Below are 20,247 nucleotides of genomic sequence, written 5' to 3' on the forward strand. Positions count from 1 at the left end.
GCAGGCAGCGGCTGCGGAGATAAGGTGGAATAGGGCCCCCGCGAGGACGGGGACGGAGGCGGCGGCCGGATGGATCTCGGCCCCAGCACCGAGGGCCTCGCTGCTGTCTCCGTTGGCTTGGCGGTGGTGGCCTTGCGATGGCACTGGGTGCCGGGACTGGGCTGTAGTACCCAGCGGGCACTCCTGGCGGGGGCTACCCTGGGTTACGCTCAGCAGCCGAGGGGCACGTCACTGTACCCTGCCCTGGGGACGGGGTGCCCGCATGCGGAGGTTCCTAGTGCCATCTAATGGTCACCGCCCTGGGGACGCTGGCGAGGACCGTGTCCCTCGCTGCCTCTGCCAGGGCCTTTGCAGCCCTCAGAGGTGCACGGGCCGGAGCCCGCCCCGAGCTCAGAACCTCAACACCACGCAGCTCAAGACTGACAGGGGTTTGTTCCCCCTCTCTGGGAGCCCTAAGCCTTCCCCGGTGAGGCTGAATGTTTGGGAGCAGGAAGAGCCTCTTGGCCCTGCGGTGTGGGAGAGGGGGGAGTCCCTGCTAATGTGATGAGAGGGGGATGAATCTATAAGCCGTTAAGCCACTGCAAAGCCCCTCGCGTTCTGGCCCTGTTATCACTGACTTCTGTTCACATCTGCTCCCGGAGTTATTTTTAATCTGGTATTAAGGACTTGTGGGTTCTTCAGCAGGCAGAGGGGGGCTCTGCTTGTCCCCCCTCCAAGCCGTGGAGGGAGGAGCTGTGTTTTGTGGGCTGCAGAGGTGTCTGTGAAACACTAACATCAATCCTGCTGCTATTTGGGAACAGGAAAAAAAACCCTGTCACCCCCTCCCCTCCAGTACCCAGCCATCAACTCTACAGAAGATCCCAGCACTGGGGAAAGGTAAGCAGAGGAACCAGGCAGGAGCCTCACACAAAGGGATGAGTTCAGAGATATAAAAAAATAGAGATATTTATTAGCATTGAGTAAAGTGCAACCTCAGGATGGTTTGAGACTCAGCAACTGTATGAATGGCACGAGAGAAGCTCAGAGAGGAATAACAGCCTGAGCAGGGCTGTGCCAACAGGATCCTGGGACTGTACAAAGGCTTTAGAAACAATATCAGATAAATTATTTACAGTTCAAATTGATTACAGGAGGGTGAGGATTCATGAGCTGCTGCAGGCTGAGAGAAAGAACAGAGGCTGGGATGGAACATGGACCCTGAGCTGGTGTATCAGCAGTCTGGAAATTCAGGGCAACAGTTGGGGACAGCTAGGAATGTCCCTTGGCATCAGGTTCTAATTTGGGGTAGGAAGATATAGTGAGGTGAAGCCTTGCTCCTGCCTGGCTGGAACAGAAATTCTTCATGATTTCCAATAAGCAAGGATGGCTTAAGAACCAGTATCAGGTGCTGTACCTGGTTTTTCTGCTAAAAATCAGAAGATTTTTCCACACCTGACAAGACCTTAGCAGTCCCACAAAGCTGCCAACGTGCTGCTGGACATACCACTGGCACTGGCTGCTGGTGGCCTTTCCTGGAGCTATGGGCTGGCAATGGGGTCCTCTCCGGGCAGAGAGAGACTCTGCCAAGTCTGTGGCCAGGAGGAAGTCCCACTGCTGGAGATACCAGTGCCAACAGCTCCCCATGGCACTGCCCTAGTAACTCCAGATGGGATCTGCTCCATTTACAAATAGGAGGATTTCTCTTGCCAGTACCTTAAAATTGCCAGGGAGACTGGAGCTGCAAAGTGTTCCTCCTACTTAAAAACATCCAGAGCAAAGACTCCAGAGCTGAAACAGTTGCAGCCTCACTGTGCATGTGTGAGCTTGTGTGGTCCAGTCCCTCTCCCACCCCAGTGCCATTTCTGACAAGATTAGGAAGAAATTCCTCCCTGTGAGGCTGGTGAGGCCCTGCCACACCAGCCCAGAGAAGCTGTGGCTGCCCCATCCCCATCCCTGGAAGTGTCCAAGGCCAGGTTGTACGGGGCTTGGGGCAGCCTGGGTTAGTGGAAAGTGTCCCTATCCATGACAGGGGGTTGAAACAAGATGAGCTTTAAAGTGCCTTTCAACCCAGACCACTCCATGGTTCTATGAAATGTTCATCAAGGCACTAAAAGCTGCTCAGAGCAGCACCTTCAGGGGACACACCTTGGTCTGGCAGCCTGGTCTACCCCCAGTTAATGCTGGAAGAATTCTCAGGGTCTGAATCAGGAATTGTGCTCTGTCTGGAGACAGGCGGGAGCCACATGATCTTGAACCACTCTCTCTTCTGGCCAGCAGGAATACAGATCAAGTTTGCAGCTCAAGCCTGTTTCTGGTTCCTTCACTGACCTTTGCACACTGTGCATGGGGGTCAGGGGCTGGAGCAGCTGCGGCTCCTCCCTCGGCTCATTGGGAAAACCACAGGGACTGCTGGTGTGAATGGTGCTGCTGTGGAAGGCACAGCCCCTCACAGAAGGGGAAGAGGCTGCACTGGCCAGGACACAGCCACGAAAGCACTGCAGAGCGCTCCTGCACACCTCAGATCTGGCAAGACAGGGCTATTGCTGCTCAATCTTGACGTGGTCTCCGATCATCCAATGCTGATACGTGGCCAGGAAGATGTCATTGTCTTGGGGACAGTCGTAGTGGCAGGAGCACATCTTGATGAACATCATTTTTCTCTTGAAGAAGTCCCCCTCGGGGCAGCGGAACTCCACGTCCACCGTGCTGGTCAGGAATGGGGTGCAGCAGCGCCCATCCGAGCAGCTGCCGCAGAACCGGGGCCGGTAGGAGCGGGTGCTGGTGCATCCTGAAAACTCGAAGTGGAGGCTCTGGCGCTGCTTTGGGGTCTGCACACACTTCTTCCCCTTCTAGGGAGAAAGCAGATGAATTACCATGGACATGACAGGAAAGATGCATTGAGGCCTGTGCTCTGACCCCATCACTGGGCAATGGGACACAGAGGAAGTGGAAGCATAGAGCCAGGATCATTCCCAAGGCTGTCCCCAGCATTTGGGGTGCTGTGTCCCCTATCTTCCAGCACCGTACCTCACCGTACCTTGGTTTTCTCCATGGAGAAGTCGCAGGGCCGGACCGTGCAAAGCCGGGTCTCCTTCTCCAGGCGGCACTGGGGATTGTTGTTGGTCACACGGGTGGAGATGCCCATTCCACAGCTCCGGGAGCACGTGCTCCACTCTGTGGTCTGCACCAGGCAGTTCTCCTGCAGGTTGTTCAGCTCTGGCCTGTGAGCTGGATCCTTCCTGAAAACTGAGCCATGAGGAAGAGACACAAGGCAAGGCTTAGGGCTTTGGACAAAGAGTGGCAGCTCCATGGCTGCTCCCAACTCAGTTTAACACTTCAGGAACATCAGCAAACGTCTGGCCCATCCCATGAGATGCTTGGCCTCTCAGCAGGAAGGGAATGCAGGTGGGCAGGGGCCATTTCCTACATAGCCCGGCTCCAGACAGGTCTGCTGGGACACTTCAGGACACAGAAGCTTTCCCATAGCACCGCTGAGGTTTCACTTTGTATCGGGTCTGGCTGAGCTGGAGTTGATGTTCCCAGAGCAGCCATTCCAGCGCTGTGCTCTGCAGTGGGAGCTGGAAAGGTGTTGGTAACACACCAGTGTTTTTGGCTACTGCTGGGCAGGGCTGGCACAGCATCAGTGATGTCTCTCCAACATTCTCCCCCCAATCAAGGGGCTGGGAGTGGGCAAGATCCTAGGAGTGGACCCAACCAAGACAGCTGACCCAAATTCACCACAGGGATATTCCAGACTGTATGATGTCAGGTCAGATATAAAAGCTAAGAAAAGCAGGAGGAAGAGGGGGAGGGGGAAATTGCTATTCACAATGCTTGGCTTCTGGTGCAACTGCTCCATGTGCTGAAGTCCTGCTTCCTAGAAAGTGGCTGGACACCACTTGATGATGGGAAGTAAAGAATAAATCTATTCTTTTTCTCTTTGCTTGTGCACATGCAAACTTTCACTTTTCCTTTAATAAACTGCCTTATCTCAACCTACAAGTCACTTTCCATTTATTTTCTCCCCTGTTGTATCGCACTAAATAGTTATTTAGTTGTTTGCACTGGGTGTTTGGTAATTTGCACTGTTCACATGATTTGTATCCTATGACCACACGGTCTTCCTCTTTCCTCCCCAACAAGTGCCAGCCCTGGTGGTCTCTTCCCTCGTTTACGTGTCCCCTCACCACTCCTCACTGGTATCCCACTGGCAGTGGTCCTCTTCCTCTGCCCCCATTCCCTGGATATAAAAGTCTCCTGCCATCAGGCAACACCCTCTTTCCCATCTTGGGAGTTGCCTGAGTCTGAGGTGTGTCCTCCAAGTCAATAAGCAGAGGGCATTTGTCCCCATGTGGAGAAGAGCGCTTCCAGTCTTTTGCCTTCATCCATGTAAGCTCATGTGTGCTAAGGTCTGTAGCTAGCCGGATTGGACCCAAACAGCCCGTCCAGACACGGTTCTTACACTCCCCCTTGTCCAGCTGGGAAGGGGACTGATAGAGCAGCTGGGTGGGCTGGACCTAGTGTTTAGCTCTGGAACCCAACACTTGGTACTCACCCCCATCATGATGATGCACAAAGCCACCCCCAGCCCCAAACCAGTCAGTGCTCCAAATCTACCCCTCTTCCCCAGGAAACAGCTCCCAGCCCCATCCCATGTGCCCCACTGACCTGCCGTGGCTGTTCCAAAGCGGTTATCCTCACTGCCCTCCTCACACACCCACTCCTCACAGCACTTGTTGTGGAACTTCACCCTCCGGGGCGTGGGGCACTCTGGGGACGGCAGGCGCAGGTCATCGGAGCAGAGCAGGATGCAGCCGATGGCCCCGTCCATGCAGATGCACTGCAGCTTGCATGTGGGCTGGAAGCTCTCCCCATTGAGGTAGATCTTGCCCAGCAGGTCGCATGTCGCACCCTCATGAGCTGGGGGAGGAAGAGGAGGAGAAGGAGGAGTAAGCAGAAGGCTGAAGCCTTGCCTTGGGGACACAGAGCTCCTGAGGAGGGATAGAGCCCATCCTCCCCTGCTTTGCCATCCCAGTGCTGCATATGTCATATTTGCCTCCCTGGACCCCAGGCACCCCATGACACTGATCTTTCAGAAGTGCTGGTCCTCCCAAAATTCTCTAGAAAAATTTCTTTTCCACCTGGATGAGCTACTAAGTATGATTTTGTCTTTGGTGCCTGTAAAGAGCCTGTTTCTCTGTCAGAGTTCTTCCCAACCAGCTCAGAGTGACAAGTCAGTGGTGCTGTGCAAGACGTTCCTGACATGTCATGTGAGCATGGCTTTGCTCCTCAGTACTCCTGGGATACCAATAGGCAACACTCTTCTAAGAATGGCTGGTTCCCCCATGCAAATGGTACCTACAAATGAAAATGACACTTTGGGCTGATGACCTTTTTGGCCCCTCTATGATGCACAAATCTCTTCCTCCTTTCAGTCCCAATTTTTTCCAGTTCTCTCTTTTCTGATCTCTGGATCTCTCATCACCAGACCTCCTTCCAGTCTCTGCCTCCTTCCAAATAAAACTTAAATGAGCAAAAAAAGAGGAAACAATATCTGACACAGAGCAGGAACCTTTACTCTACAGGCACAACAACGCTCCCAAGTTCTTATGACTGCATTAGCCAGAACTTTCGCACTGGAAGCTTTCCAGGAGAAATCTCTTAGCTGATTAAGATCAAGAATGTTTTCAAGAAGAACCAACTGAACCATCTGACATGAAAGATTTCCTTTATGCTCAACCAAAGTACTCGTGGGATAGTATCCACAGAGGGAAGCATTTTGCTCTGGTAATTATTTTGATTTTGATACTATGAAGATGAAATATTTTGATAGAATGGAAAGGGAAAGTTTTGGCACAGCCAAATGAGTATTCTAAATAAGTCATGGAAAATTTTGAGGTTTTTAAAAAAATACTTTTTTTTTTTTTTTTTTAATTTAATATCTTTTTTTTCTCTCAGCCTGAAATTAAATGTTGAAATCTCAGAGTTTTCACAAGTCAGAAATCTTGATTTTGGACAGTTTTCAGCAGCTGCTGTTTTCTGCAATCCTGAATCCTAAAAAAAAAAAACAAATTTAAAAATCCACGCAAACCTTTATAGGGAAGTTACCAAAAGGAAGGATTTTTGACTGCTTGTGGAGGCTTCCCAGGAAACCTGATCTGTTTTCCCCTAGGTCCTGCTTGCCCAGGGACACTGTTTCAGATAGAAAGTGTTTGAATCAAACAAGGAGTAAGAATCTCTTTCCATCCCATCCCTATCCCTTGAGGGGACACAAATCCTTCTGGACTGTTCCTATTAAGACATGCATCTCATCTTGCAACTCTTTACAATGTCGTTGGGATTAAAATACTCCTGTGCTCCAACTTCAACATTTCAAAATCCTCACTTTATCCATCAAAGTGGAAGCCATCCATCCACCCTCCCTCTATACAACCATTCATACTTATTTTTAAACTCTCTTCCATCTCAGTGAGCAGATCATGCCGTTCCCTCTCCTCCCTCCCCTCCCAAAGAATAGCAGCCTGCTCCAGGGGTTGATTTTGTTTTCCAAACTCAATCCCTCTGTTGTGCCCTTCATTGCCCTCCATGACCTCCCTTTCCCTCTGACCTGGTCCCATTAAGGCTCCGAAAAGACAGCTCCCATTAAGTGATCCAGCTCTTTATTCCCTGGCTCTGCCTGGCACCACCCACACCCAACCACCAAGCCCAGCCAAGGAGACTTTTTGCCCTTTTCCTCAGGGGATATGGCATCGCTGAAAGAGCTGCTCTGTAAAGCTCTCCCAGCTCCCTGCACTCCCTATCACCTGCAGGACCCCTGCTTTAGCGTTACTACAGGATCCTGTCTACCTTTCTGGTACTCCGAGGTCTCTGCAGGAAGGAAAGGATTCCTCTGGAATATGTGGAATGTGATAATATTACACAAATATAAAATTAGTTTCCCTCTGATGGTTCCCTTCCCATCTCTCCCAATACAGCCTACAGACTGGTCTCAACTGAGATACTTTTCTCTTGATACCTCAGCTCTTTTCTCCTTCTAGCACATCTGCTTATTTGGATAAATTTAAGTCAAAACATTGATCCTTCCTTTCCTCTGACTCACTCCTCCAGCTTCCTTCAGTGCCTCCAAAATCCCTCCAAAATCTTCCAACAGATGTGGACATCATAAAAACATCACCCAAGGATATTATGGCCCAAATCCTCAGCCCATTTTAGAAATAAATCCTGGACTGTGTTCACTGCAGTTTTTGCTGTGAAAAGCTTAATTTCTTATTCAAAACCAGGAAGGATAGTTGTGTCTGCAAGTCTGATTTCCTCCACAGCAGGATCTGGGACTCTCACTCCAAAATGTTTGGATCAAACCTGGATGTCTGGTGAATACAAAGCACCTTTATTAGAATGATTTCAAGGCTTCACGGAGAGATTTTGTAATGGTGTCTCCCACACTCCTGAGGAAATTGTTCCTGTGATTTTGCTACCTTTTCTTCACAAACAGACACCTCATTCCCATTTGGAATGAGGCAGCATGCAGCTCACACCTGCTGGATGTCATCACACCTGTGTTTGCCTTATTAAGCTTCAATCCTCAGCTCTCAGATGTTTCAATGTGTGCAGAAAGTACCAGGAGCTCCAAAAACCATGGCTTCAAAAAATTCCCCAAACTGGGGAATGAAAATGAAGCAACTTGTAAAAACTTCTTGAAGGACTAAACACCAACAAATTAGACTCAGTTAGACAAGGGCTAGGGATAAATGGGATATTGAGAAGAAATTCTTCCCTGTGAGGCTGTTGAGGCCCTGGCACAGGGTGCCCAGAGAAGCTGTGGCTGCCCCAGTCCTGGAAGTGTCCAAGGCCAGGTTGGATAAGGCTTGGAGCAAACTGGGATAGTGTCCCCACCCATGGCAGGGGCTGGCTCAAGAAGAGCTTTAAGATCCTTTCCAAGCTAAACTGTTCCATGATACAATGATTCTGTCTCAGGTTGGCACGGGATCATTTCCAGAGACATCCAGTGCTGTGGCCAAACATTTCCCTAAGTACTCACAATAAACTGCCAACTCTTAGGTCTTCCTGACTATTTTGAAAATCTTGAATTTAAGAAAAAAAAGTTGGCTCCTGTCAGAGATGGGGCAGAGGAGTCCAGGAGGTTGCAGAAATACCTCTGGACTCCTCTATACATATATATATATTTATATATTTATATATTTATTTTCCTCTATACCAAAATAATTTCTGCTTGCTTCAGAAGGAACTACTAAAAGAAAAAAACATTTTTTTCTTTTCTAGCTAAAAAGAGGTGTTGGGAGAGAAAGCAATTTCTGCATTTGTATTACCTGGCTCTGGAATTCTCATGTTCCACAGAGACACAATGTGGTAAAGGAGCTATTCAGTTCTTCCCACCCATATGCTGTGGCCAGAAATACACTGTCACAAGACACAGGAAAGTCCCACAGCCCCACTCATGCCTCGCTGGAGCTGTGAGACGCCAGCTGTGTGTGTGCCAGGGGATCTGCTGTTCCCACGCTGGCACTGATCTCCCACCATGGCACTGGATGAAGCGCCAAGGAAATTCTGATGGGTGCTCTGGGGAGGCACCATGGAAAAAACACACAAGGACAGAACCTGCAGCTCTCACCTAAGCAGATCCCACTGCCTCTGTGGATTTTTGAGAAGTCACAGTAGAGTCCCTTGTGATGGTCACAGGGCCTGTGCAAGGAGCAGAGCTCACCCAGCTGCTGGGCACACACCTTGCAGCAGCCACAGGCATCCCACACGTGGCTGGTACCCGCAGGGCACTGCAGAGGTTGGGAGGGACACTGGCATGGGAACATGCAGGCCTGTGGTTCTACCTGGAAGGCAAAAAGCCATGGAGAGAATGAGTCTATTGCAAGGCAGCTGGACAGGGAGAGGAAAAACATGTCTCTGCTGAAAGCACAGATACCCCAGAAGAGAAGGGGACCAGCCAGAGGGGTGTATGCAGCTCCCAGGTACTCACAGGACTCATGTTTTCCTCATCCCTATTTCATCTGGAGCTCAAGGGGGAAAAAAAAAATAGATGTCTCTTGGAAGCAGATCCAAACCAAACAGGACAAGCAGTAGCTCAGAGTCCCCAGCACAGCTCACCCTCTCTGGAAGCAATAAAGTAGTAATCATTAACAGCAAGGAATTCCAGCTTTTACACAGGACAACCATCAAAGCCTCTCTACCAGCATCAGACCCAGTGGAAGCTGAAAAAGCAATGTGCACAGCAACAGGACTTGCCCAAAGCCAGGCAGTAGGATTGTGGGGATGCTGAAAACCAGCCCAGAAGCTTGCAAGTTTCATTTTGTCCCCTGCATCTCACACTTTCTTCCTTATTACATGCGCCCTCTCCTTTTTCCAAGGAACCCAGCATAACCAACCTTCCTTGGGACCTTGTGAGTGCACAGATGCCCCCCTTTGGCAGCACTTCACTGGACAGCCCTTGAAACACACCCTTGGCTTCATGACACTTCAGACACCAAACAGAGACCAGCTGAAGTAGGATTACCTGCTCTGGAAAACCCAGATGGGTCCAGCATCCCAGTCACTGAGTGTGTGCCATCCCTGTCCTGCATCAGCTCAGAGCAGGAACACCAGCTCAGCTCTGGCTGTGCGCAGATTTGGGCAAGATGTAACAACCTGACTGTGAACAGTGCAGAACATGTGGTCTCTAGAGATCCTCTGAAACCTCCTCAGAAACATCAGTGCCAGCTGCAGCCGGGTTTACTGTTCAGATCCTGCCCATCCAAATTCCCCCTTGCTCCGCTCCATGCATCGTCCACTATTATGGACACAGCTCAGCTCCCACCCAGGGCTGACACAACCCTGGCACATGGATGATGCCACCAAAACACTCTGGGATCCTGCACTGCTATGATCAGGGTGGAGAGGGAAGCATACAGTGAGGCAGACCCCTCACAGCTCTGCTGTCACCCCAGGAGAGCAGCAGCTGAGCTGGTAATAGCCTTGAGGGCAGCAGGGAAGGGCACACACAACTGGAACAAGTCAAAAAATATGTCTTGTTATGGCTCTGTTTGCACTTTTCAGATCCCATCCAGCCCTCACTTGTGAAATAGCTTCCTTGAATATTGTGTCTGTCACTAATCAGAGTAGGAAAAATTTTCCAGCTATTTTTACTGTTGCTCTGACTTTAGTTCATGTGGGGTCAGAATGTGCAACCTTCTTTGTACAGCTGTGTCACCAACACAGCACTGTGGGACTGGGATTGGGCTAAATATTCCCTCAAAGTCATGGAATATCTCAAGTTGGGAGGGACCCACAAGGATCATGGAATACCACCCCTGTCCCTGCACAGACACCCCAACAATCCCACCCTGTGCCTGAGAGTGTTGTCCAAAGGCTCCTGGAGCTCTGGCAGCCTTGGGGCCGTGCCCATTCCCTGGGGAGCCTGGGCAGTGCCAGCACCCTCCAGGGGAAGAACCTTTCCTGATCTCCATCTAAACCACTCCTGAAAGAGCTCCAGCCATTCCCTCTGGTGGTCCCAAGGGGTGAGTCTTTCTAGAGTCTCCCTGCTCAACAGGAATCAGCCTAATTCTCCTGGATAACTCCTAGCACTAAGTATTTTGGAAACAAGCCTCTCCAGCCTGCAGCCCAACTGTTCCCAGCCGACTGTCCTGGAGCCACGCACCAGAACTTGGCATGTCCCAGGAATCAATTCCCAACTGCTGAAGTGCATTAAAAGAACTAAAAATACAGAAATCTTCCCTACTTTTTCCCAGCTCCACCTGCTGGAGATGCCAAGGAACCCAGATGAGTTGGAGTGGGCGTGTGAGACCACACAAGAGACAAAGCATTCCTAATATAATCTATATAAAGACTTAATCCATGCACTTAAGAAAAAATAATGATAACAAGCATTTTCCAATGCAGTGTCAGCCACAGGCCATAGAAAGAAACACTCCCAAAATAGTTCTGCTGAAATGCAAACCAAACCAAGCTCTTTGGGGATAAGAGAATGCAACAGCTTTAAACCCAACTGAGTTGTCTCACCTCTGGAAATGTCCAAGACCAGGTCAGACAGGGCTTGGAGCAACCTGGTCTAGTGGAAGGTGTCCCTGCTCATGACAAGGGGATAGAACTGGATGATCTTCAAGATCCCTTCCAACCCAAACCATTCCATGATTCCACAATTCTGTGGGTTTTTTCCCCATCCTCATTAATCATTGCTGGCACTAGTTATTTCCTTAATAACTCACGCACATAAACCAGCCCACCTGGTTTTACCTTCTGTTCACAGCAGCCTCACTTCCTCATTGTATCATAGCTGCTTTTCAGCAGGAGAACATCTGGATTCAGATCTCTGTTGCATCAGAGACCAGCTGGTGACCCTGTACCCACCTATGCTGTACCTCAGCTCCCCCAGACATCAGCTCCAAAGCCCAATTCATCATGATTTTCAGGACCCTTCTAAATACTCCCAGATGCTCCCACCAGTTGGCTCAGATGTGTCTCCCTCCATTGCCCAGGAGGTGTTGGGGCTCCTGTTTGCTGGTTTTATTGCTGAGCAAAGTCAGCCCAAGCTATTTATAATTCCTGCTGCTCTCCAAGGCCTGGAAGAGGAGGGAATGAGCTAGAATGGGGTTTGGCTCACATACACCCAACAGCCAGAGCACTGAAAAACTGCCTGGCCAGGGAGGCTCTCAAGTGGGAAAAAGTCAATGTTCAACCAACTTCCTTGAGCCCTCCATTACTGAATTTTCTTTCAGAGAGGCTGAATAGTGGATTATATTGGTTTTGCATGGAGCACCCTTCACCCTGCATTCTTTCCAAGGGCTGCTTCTCATTATTCTGCCCAAAGAACTACCCTAAAACTGCCCCAAAGAACTCCATAAACCGTTCCCAAGAACTGCCAGGATTGGAATTCAGGGCTTTGTTGCAGACCCAAAGGTAACACAAAGCCCAATATTTCCACATAACCTGCCACTGACCTGGGTCCAGAGGGATTCAACTCAGAGAATATTTCATTTTCTTCCATCTGTGTCACTGTCAAGTAAGAAACGACACAGACTCACCAGAAGACTAGTTTGTACAGCACCTCACTTTACTTTGAATTCTCTCTTTTTATACACTGTTCCAGTACAGATAGATCAGACTGGTCAATAATCAATACATTTCACCTGATAGATGTTTTGTTAATTAGCCATTCTTATAAATAATTGTTGAGAAAAACAGGAAAACAGAGTGGGAAAACACCACCTGCAGGTTGTTTATAATAATAAGCTATCATTGTTTATCTTCAGCTCCCTAAAGTCTCACAAGCCAATTCTGGGAAAACTTATCTAGTTTTCTTACTCTCTGACCAGGCTGTCACATCCATGCCTCTGCAGAAAGGGTTGCCCCAAAACTCACTTCTGCCTTCACCGGGCATACTCTTGACTTCAAGTTCACGACAACTTTGACCTGGCTTCTGTTGAGGTTTGCAGAGCATTTCTGTGAACTCTGAGAGCAGCAGAACAAAGCTGAGATCAAGGCCATGGATTTAAGAAGGTTTTAAAGCCTGGAATGTTGGCTCTCCTGGCTTTTCTGACAGCTCTTGCATCCATCACAAACACTGTGTGTGAAGCTGTGGGACCTCCAGAACCCCTGAGTGATGGCCAAGCCACAGCAGAAGTGCCAACACTCAGACCAGAGGATTCCCCTGCTCTGCTCTACTCCATTGTGTTCTCCACCTCTGACTCCCCAGAGCTGTCTGCTCAGCTGACAAGCCATAACAAGCTCCCTCCCAACTGCCAAAATCAAACCCAGTTACCTGCAGGTAAGAAAAACTGAGAATGTTCTTCCTGCTTCATATTTACATAAAACCTCTTCCCCTGCACCTTTTTGAAGGTATGAGTGCTGCAATGTGAGCTTCCACCACTGCAGCAGGTTCGTGTCACTGTCTGGATTTCTCATTCCTGACCAATGTCTACAGGAGCCCAGGGAACCAGCTAAGGGAGCCAAACCAAAGAGGATGTTTTAAAATATGTTTGGGCTCATTTTGATCCCACTGCACTCAGAGGGCAGGAAAAGGTGAATTTTGAGCTGAGCTGGGTGTTTGCAAAGAGCTTTGGGAGCCAGGGGTTAATGCTGCAAGGTAGAGGTGATATAATAAACACTCAGCTGGTTCTTTTAGTGCTCCAAGACTAAGCAGCCAAAACACCGCTATTCATCCTTCAAACTCCAAATGACTGTGGATAACCTCTGCTCTCTCTCCATCTCAGGCTCTAAAGATGCCTTCCTACAGCTGCTGCAGCACATATAACAGCTCCTTTGGAGAGACAAGAACCAGGGACCTCCTTCACAGACAGAGCACAGGGATACAGACACCTGCCCAGGATGAGCCTAAACACAACTCACAGTAATCCTGGAGCTACTCCCACCTCTGAACAACACAGAAGAGAGATTCAGGAGTAACAGCTCTCATTTTCTGCCTTAATCCACAAAGCATCACAGAATCATTAAGGTTGGAAAAGACATCAAAGGTCACTGAATCCAACCTAATGCTTAAAGAAAGTCAAAACTCACATTTCTGAGCATTTGACATTGAGGTTTAGGGAAAATCACCTGTCTCAGAGTGGTAACCAAGAGTCACAGTGGTGGGATTACTTGTTATTGTTTATATGAGCGACGTGGTGCTGCCACAGCTGAGCCAGAGTAAGAATCAAGATGCCCACCCTAAATGGCAGCTGTTTCCCTTAGACTGCAGCCCAGTTAGCATTCTTGGCAGGAAAAGGGCTGGCACACACTAAGTATTGCTAGGAGCAATCCAACAGACCTCACCAACCAGGAACTGATTGCCTCTCTCACCTCAACAAGCCCTGCAAGGGGCTCTGTGAACCCAGTTTCACTGAGCCAAAAAAGCACTTACAGCAACCAGGGCCGATTTCTGGCTTCCAGGAGTAGAAGGAAACAAAACCCGTTCCCACGTGCCAGGAGCTCTGAGACCCGTGGAAGACACACGTTACACGGGGGAGCCCCCAGTGTGGTTTAGGTACCCAGGACGTTTGCATCACTCTGCTCCCAGCCCAGCTCCCCTCGGAAACTCGGGAGCAGCTGTCAGCCGGGAAGAGTCTCTGAGCCCAAAGCCCTCGCATGCATCGAAGCAAGAAGCTGCAGTGCCCAGGCAGAGCTGCTGCAGGGCCGTACGTACCAAGCCAGGGAAGAGGAGGAGCAGGAACAGGGTCCGGGGCACTGTCCCCAAGCTGCCAGGCATCCCGAGTACTGCGAAGGGCAGGGATCCGGACTGCCGGCTATTCCCTCCCCCTCCTTCGGAGTTTCCCGTCTCTCTGGAGCAATCTGTGCATCAGCTTCTCTTTAAATATCCTCTGGAAGGGGCGGGCCCCGCGCTGAGTGACAGGCTGGAACGGAGCCCAAAAGGGTACAACAAAAAATGCCCAAATTCCAGGGAGCACGAGTGGATTCCTGCGGCTCTGGCGGTTACGGGGCTGCCACCGCTGCCTGCAGCTTGGTTACTTTCCAAGTGGGTAAATCAAACCCCAGTAAAAGCAGGATTATTATTTTTAAATTTTTCCTCTTTCTACCTCCGATTATGAAGCTTGGCACAGCTTTCATGGCACAGACCCCCTTTGTTCCTTTTTGGCTGCAAGGGCTGAGGAGTGATGAAACAGAGATTTGTGGCACTCAGAGTCTGAGCAGGAGGGAGGGATGGGTAGTTTGGTGCTGTCAGGTACACATCTGGCTGTGCATCACCTGTCAGCTCTGGGGAATGAAAGTTTCATGATTAGAACTCCTGCATGAGGAGCTGCATATTTCATAAGGCAATGAAAAGCTTCTGGATGAAAGTTTTTCATAAAGGGCAGAGGTTCCCCAAAGTGCTTTGGGATGGATGCAGGATCACACACATCTTTATCTGGGGTCATGATCCTTTCTGTTTGCTGCTGAAATACAGCACCAGGCTTGTGCACAGCCAGCACGGCAGACCTTTAGAGCATGAAAGTTGTTTTTTGTAATAAAGAGTCATTTTGTTTATTCCCAAAGAGCAAGCAGAGCACTGCCACGGAAGGAAGAGTGCAGCAGAGGGCACTCTTAATCCTTGCTGGCCAGGGTGGGACAGAGCAGTCAGATTTTGGACAGGAGCCTCTGTACATATGGAGTGACTTGAGAAAGATGGAGCCGTTCCTTAGGGTCAGGAAGCTTTCCTGGGGAGAAGTGGTACAAGGGATGGTACCTTCTTTGGGCCAATACAAAGCCAGGCCAGGAGCCCAGGCACTGTGCAATGCAGCCCCAGCATATCCCCATCCCAGCTGAGTGCTGGGAAACAAGACAGAAGATGGAAAAAAACACAGGGAATACATAGTAATCCTGGAGCCTCTTTCAGCCTCTTTCCTTCCTGCCTCCAAGGTAGGGCAGTTTCCCTGGGAATCAAGCCCTGCAATTCATCTAGGTCCTTTCAGGTTCCTGTGCAACACCAGATCAGCCTCCATGCTCCCTGTGCCCCCACTACTAGAAAGAGAAAACTCTGATTCCTAATTAATTAGCATTTGGAAATCCCCTTGGGTCTGGGGCTGGAGAGCATTAGCACAGTGCAAACCACCCCAGATGCAGCTTCTCCTCTTCCATGAGATGGGGGATTTCACAATCATGTCCATGATAGCCACCTCTGCTTGTGGCACACCAGATGATTATGTCCACACACAAAAGATTTCAGGTTCTGGAGATGCCATAAACATCCACTGCCTTCAGGAACTTTGGAGCTCCAGGCAGTCTGGCTGGAGATACATTCCTTCTCCTTTTGGAGGGCCTGAACTATGTTGTCACCTAAAATTAGCTGCTCACATTTCTCAGGACATTCTCCTGCTGCTTGTAAACAAGACAGGGATAAAGTGCTGCACACTTCTGGTCTCATTTTCTCACATGGCAAGAATATAAACCCCAGCTGAATTCTGACCCCTCCAGGGCCCCTGAAGATGGGAAGATGGCATATTTGTGGCTTTTTAAAAGGACAGTGTGTAATGTGTTGCTCAATCCATTCCTCCTTCTGTTAGAATAAGACATCCCCCTTTGTGCATTGACAGGACAAGGAGGAATGGCTTTAAGCTGTAAGAGGACAGGTTTAGATTAGAAATTAGGAAGAAATCCTTCACTGTGAGGCTGGTGAGGCTCTGGCACAAGTTGCCCAGAGAAGCTATGGTTGCTCTATCCCTGGAAGTGTTCAAGACCAGGGGTTGGACGGGGCTTGGAGCACACTGGGACAGTGGAAGGTGTCCCTGCCCATGGCAGGGGGTGGGACTGGATGAACTTAAAAAGTTCACTTCGAACCCAAACCATTCCATCATTCTCTGATTCTATAAGAAGCAGCAGCTGCACCTCAAACTGCGATCTTCCAAATTCTGCTTTAACATAAACCTGCTGTGTGACCTCGGATGAACTGTTCAGCCAAAATCCCAACACCACTCACTTGTCAGGAGTTCTGTGGGGAATATTCAGCAGTAAGCCAGCATTATGATGGCTGATTAAGTTTTCAACCTACAACAAAAGTAAAGAATAATTCGATTATAAATCATCCTTTCCAAGCTTCTCATCATCATCATCCACCTGAATGCTTCCACCTTCCCAGGGCAGTAAAATGTACCAAGTCCAGTCTTGTTCATCCTTCAAGCAACCTCTTGGATTATAGGAGCAGGATGTGAAGAAGTATCAGCTGGAGATCCCTTGATTTTGGGAGCTCACTCCATGCAATGTGCAAGATTTTCGTAGGGCACTGGGAGAAACAAAACTACCCCTCATGCTAGAACCGAGCTGCAAACCCCTCTGGACATGCCAAGAGGTAAAAGAAGAACATGATGGTTGAGTGACTCAGAATGATCAAAGGCAGGACGCACCCAAGTTAACACCAATTTTTATTTCTTCCTTTTGCCTGAGCTGCCTCAAGTGAAGCAATAAAGATGTCAACCCTGCTTAAAATCTCCCCCAAGCAAAGAATAGTGGGTGTTTAATACACCTTGTTACATTCTTCTGGGTTCAGTCACCATGCCCAACCAGCAGCTTCTCTGGATTTATAGTTATTTGAAAAACAGATATTTAAATAATTGTTAAAAATCATGTCAGGCCAAAGAATAAAATGAAGGCAAGCATACACACAGTCTTTTGTCTCAGCAGGATCTCTACCCATGTCCCTCTACCTGCAGAAGCCAAAATAAAAGCTGCTACAAGCAGCATGGTACAGAGAATTGTGTTCACTCAGTCCTCAGTGACTTCAGAACTGTCTCCTGTCCCAGAGCTGCTGGGTCACCCCCAGAACACACTGGTGGCCTCTGGAGCCTTGCAGCAGGCTTGTGTTCTCACAGCTGGTCAGTTCTGGCAAAAGTTACCTCTGGAGTGGATGACAGGTCCTCATTCCCATTTGGGACTCCTTCGACTTGATGATATAAAACTCTTTTAACCTGATGACACCAAACACGAACCAGGTCCAGCAGAGATGGTGAGATCCATCCTACTCAATGGTCGGAAAAATGGTTCCATTTCCTTGGTCATTACCCAGCTAGTGCTGCCTGCTTGATGCATCCTGCTCCCACACTCAGGCTGGTCACAAGTGACAGATCCAGGGCCATGGAGGAGTCCTTTCCCTGCTTTTTGTTCCAGTCTGAGGATACAATGCAATTTTGAAGTTGGGCTCGGCCCTTTCACTTCTCTCCTGCTGGCACAGGGCTACGGTACTCAAGTGCCACTGGTGTTTTCTCCATCTGTGGTTTATTACTTGTAACAGAACAAAACCCACCAATGTCTCTCAAGGGTCTGTGTTTATTGCAAGGCTGGGAAGGAGTTCTGCTGGTCTGTGTGTCTTGGGTCAAGACAAATAAACAGCCCTGGATATTTTTGGGGCTCAATGTGGTTCCCAGAGAACTAACAGCTGAGAAGGGCTCTTCCAGACCTGAGTTTAAGTTAGTACTAATTCAGTGTGTCTAGAAGGGTATTTAGGGTCAGATTCATGCTGTCTAATTGAGAGGAAATTAATTAAGGCATCTCCGTTTGTAGCCTAATCTCTCTAGGCTCCCTTTAATAAGTGAAGAAGATCTGGGGCTCCTGAACAGCCTTCTGAGATCGCTGGCTCTGTTGTCCAAGTGCATCAGCTGTGGCACCACAGTAGTGGCTGTAAATTGTCAAAAGAAAGTGTCACAGAAATGCAGCACTGAGCAAAGGCTCAGTGCCTCACCTTGTCTAATTCCAGCCTGGGTGCAATGGTTTCCCTTCCCTGTGGATGGAAAGGGCAGGAAAACAACCCCCTGCTCACTCCAGGACAGCCCTGCCGTGATGAAATGCTGACTGCAGGGAAACACCCGCTGGCTCCAGCAGAGCTGGGATTCCCTCTTCCTAGCTTGCCAGATACACAGCCCCCAGACCACACTGCTGTGCCCATAGCAAAAGGGATGTCAGGCAGGGGACAAATTTTGTCTGTGGTTGCAGAGTTGACTTGTGAAATCCATAATTATATTAGTTCTTGGAGGAACTATTGTATTTGAGGATTTATTGTGACATTGAAGTTTATCAAGGGATGTGACACTTGGGATGGGTGAGGTGGCTGCTGATGCCCTTGTAAATATTATATATATATATAAACAATCTTAACATCATAAGTTCAGAAAGAGATGGTGCTCTGACAGAGCTGGCCAGCAAAAGCACATGTTCACTTCTAGGAAAAAAATAAATGCCACTCTGAAGCCTGATCTTGGCAGGATGCAAACCTCAGTTCTGCAGTACCAGAGTTACAGCCCAGAGCACCCCGGGGAAAGACACCAAACCCTATTTATCAAAACATGGGATCCTTGTTTCAGAACAGATGAACAGTGAGAAACTCAGCACTTCCAAGGACATCCATGCCACAAGACTGCAGTATGCCAGCAAGTGATCCCCTGAGACCCTTAACAACTGCAAAATTTGGATGTTTAGATACAAATGTGAGTCACCATCATGGCCAGGAGCATTTGTACCAAGGCACGGGCTTGCACAAAACTGCAGGAGAACAAGCCCTTGGAAGAAACAGCTGCACCCACCTGTGAAACAGATGCTTCCTCAGGTTTTTCCACTTCTTAACTTACTGAATGCTTAATTATCCCGAAGGAAAACTGCAGGGAGGGAGGGCATGTTTAAGGTGGACTTGGACAGGATCATTTAAGGAGTCTGTCAGTGCCACAGGACTCTTCTGGAGCACAGCTCTGGTGTCTGTAACCACTCTGTGTCTCGGGGGGTTTGGTCCTCAACACCTGCTCAGGCGAGGCACAGCAGGATGTGCTGGAGGTAACATTGCTTGAGAGGAAGAAGGGACAAAGGGACCTCTCTCCAGTTATGGGCTATGAAATAACATTACTGGTTCTGCCTACAAATGCTGCTTTTTCTCATCCCATTTTATGGACACTGGGATCTGCCACCTCCTGAAGAAGCTGCAGCTCTGCCACAAGGACCAGGAGCCTCCTCTAGTGCCTGTGTCTACACAGCTCTATCCAAAAAGGTGCAAGGGTAAATTCTCTTCTGGATCCCATCCCTCCAAAGACCTCTAGCATCACCTAAGATCTTAGCCTTAAAATCCAGGACTCAGACAAAACAGCTCTGACATAGTTCTGTAATTCACACCAGCTGCACATCTCAGGAGCCTCAACAGGCAGCAACAAATCCCTGAGCTCTGGCAGCCTGGGAGGACCTGGAGGGGTGGGTGGCCCCCAGGATTTTTGTAGTTTTCATTAGAGGTTTGAGATTCCAACAGGTGCCTGCCCACACCTTTCCCATTCAGGTTTTGGAATTATTCCAGCTCATTACATGAAATTAGTGAATAATCTAAGTTGGAAGGACCCTTGGGTCATCTGGTCCTCCTGCAGCCCAAACCCAGCCCTGAGGATAGAGAAGAGGGGTAGATTTCAGAGACCAGCAGGTCAGTGGGGTCCCCAGCTCACCCAGCTACTGCTCTGCCAGCCTTTCCTGTACACAGGAATCAGAGCACAGGAATCCTCGATTAGCTTCCAGCCCCCCTGAAACAAAGAGCTGGCACCTTTGGAGTGGCAGGGACTTCTCCCAGCTGAAGGGATTGTTAACCATAGAATGTAACACAGACATGTCCAAAATCAGCTGCAAACCTGCTGATTAAAGAGCAGCATCTTCCTCCAAAGGACTGTGTGGAGGAATGGCTACGTGATAGGGGCCACGTTCTGGACCAAGAATTGGGAGGATGCAGCTAATCTGGGTCTCTGCACCTGCAAAACACTGTGTCCTTGAGCATGGCTGTGGTACAATAACAAGTCGTAA

The 20,247-nt window shown here is 49.1% G+C and overlaps 1 protein-coding gene across 1 annotated transcript; it reads right to left on the bottom strand.

Moving 5' to 3' along the window:
* Nucleotides 1-927: 927 nt before the first annotated feature.
* Nucleotides 928-14,206, bottom strand: LOC136565889 (CCN family member 2-like). The gene is made up of 5 exons (XM_066564764.1): nucleotides 14,144-14,206; nucleotides 8,609-8,822; nucleotides 4,648-4,899; nucleotides 3,017-3,225; nucleotides 928-2,828 (listed from the first exon to the last, which is right to left on the bottom strand). The coding sequence occupies exons 1-5, from the start codon at nucleotides 14,204-14,206 to the stop codon at nucleotides 2,517-2,519; spliced, it is 1,050 nt and encodes a 349-aa protein (XP_066420861.1). The 3' UTR covers nucleotides 928-2,516.
* Between the last annotated feature and the right edge of the window lie 6,041 nt (nucleotides 14,207-20,247).

The sequence above is a fragment of the Molothrus aeneus genome, chromosome 23 (assembly GCF_037042795.1).
Source record: "Molothrus aeneus isolate 106 chromosome 23, BPBGC_Maene_1.0, whole genome shotgun sequence".
Classification (NCBI taxonomy): Eukaryota; Metazoa; Chordata; class Aves; order Passeriformes; family Icteridae; genus Molothrus; species Molothrus aeneus.

Bases quoted from the DNA above. Each gene is read 5' to 3' on its own strand.
- LOC136565889 (XM_066564764.1), bottom strand. From the start codon at position 14,206: ATGCCTGGCAGCTTGGGGACAGTGCCCCGGACCCTGTTCCTGCTCCTC. The intron at 8,823-14,143 runs GTACGTACGGCC...TTTGCCTTCCAG, and splicing joins TCCTCCTCTTCCCTGGCTTG to GTAGAACCACAGGCCTGCAT. The intron at 4,900-8,608 runs GTGAGAGCTGCA...TTCCTCCCCCAG, and splicing joins AGGCAGTGGGATCTGCTTAG to CTCATGAGGGTGCGACATGC.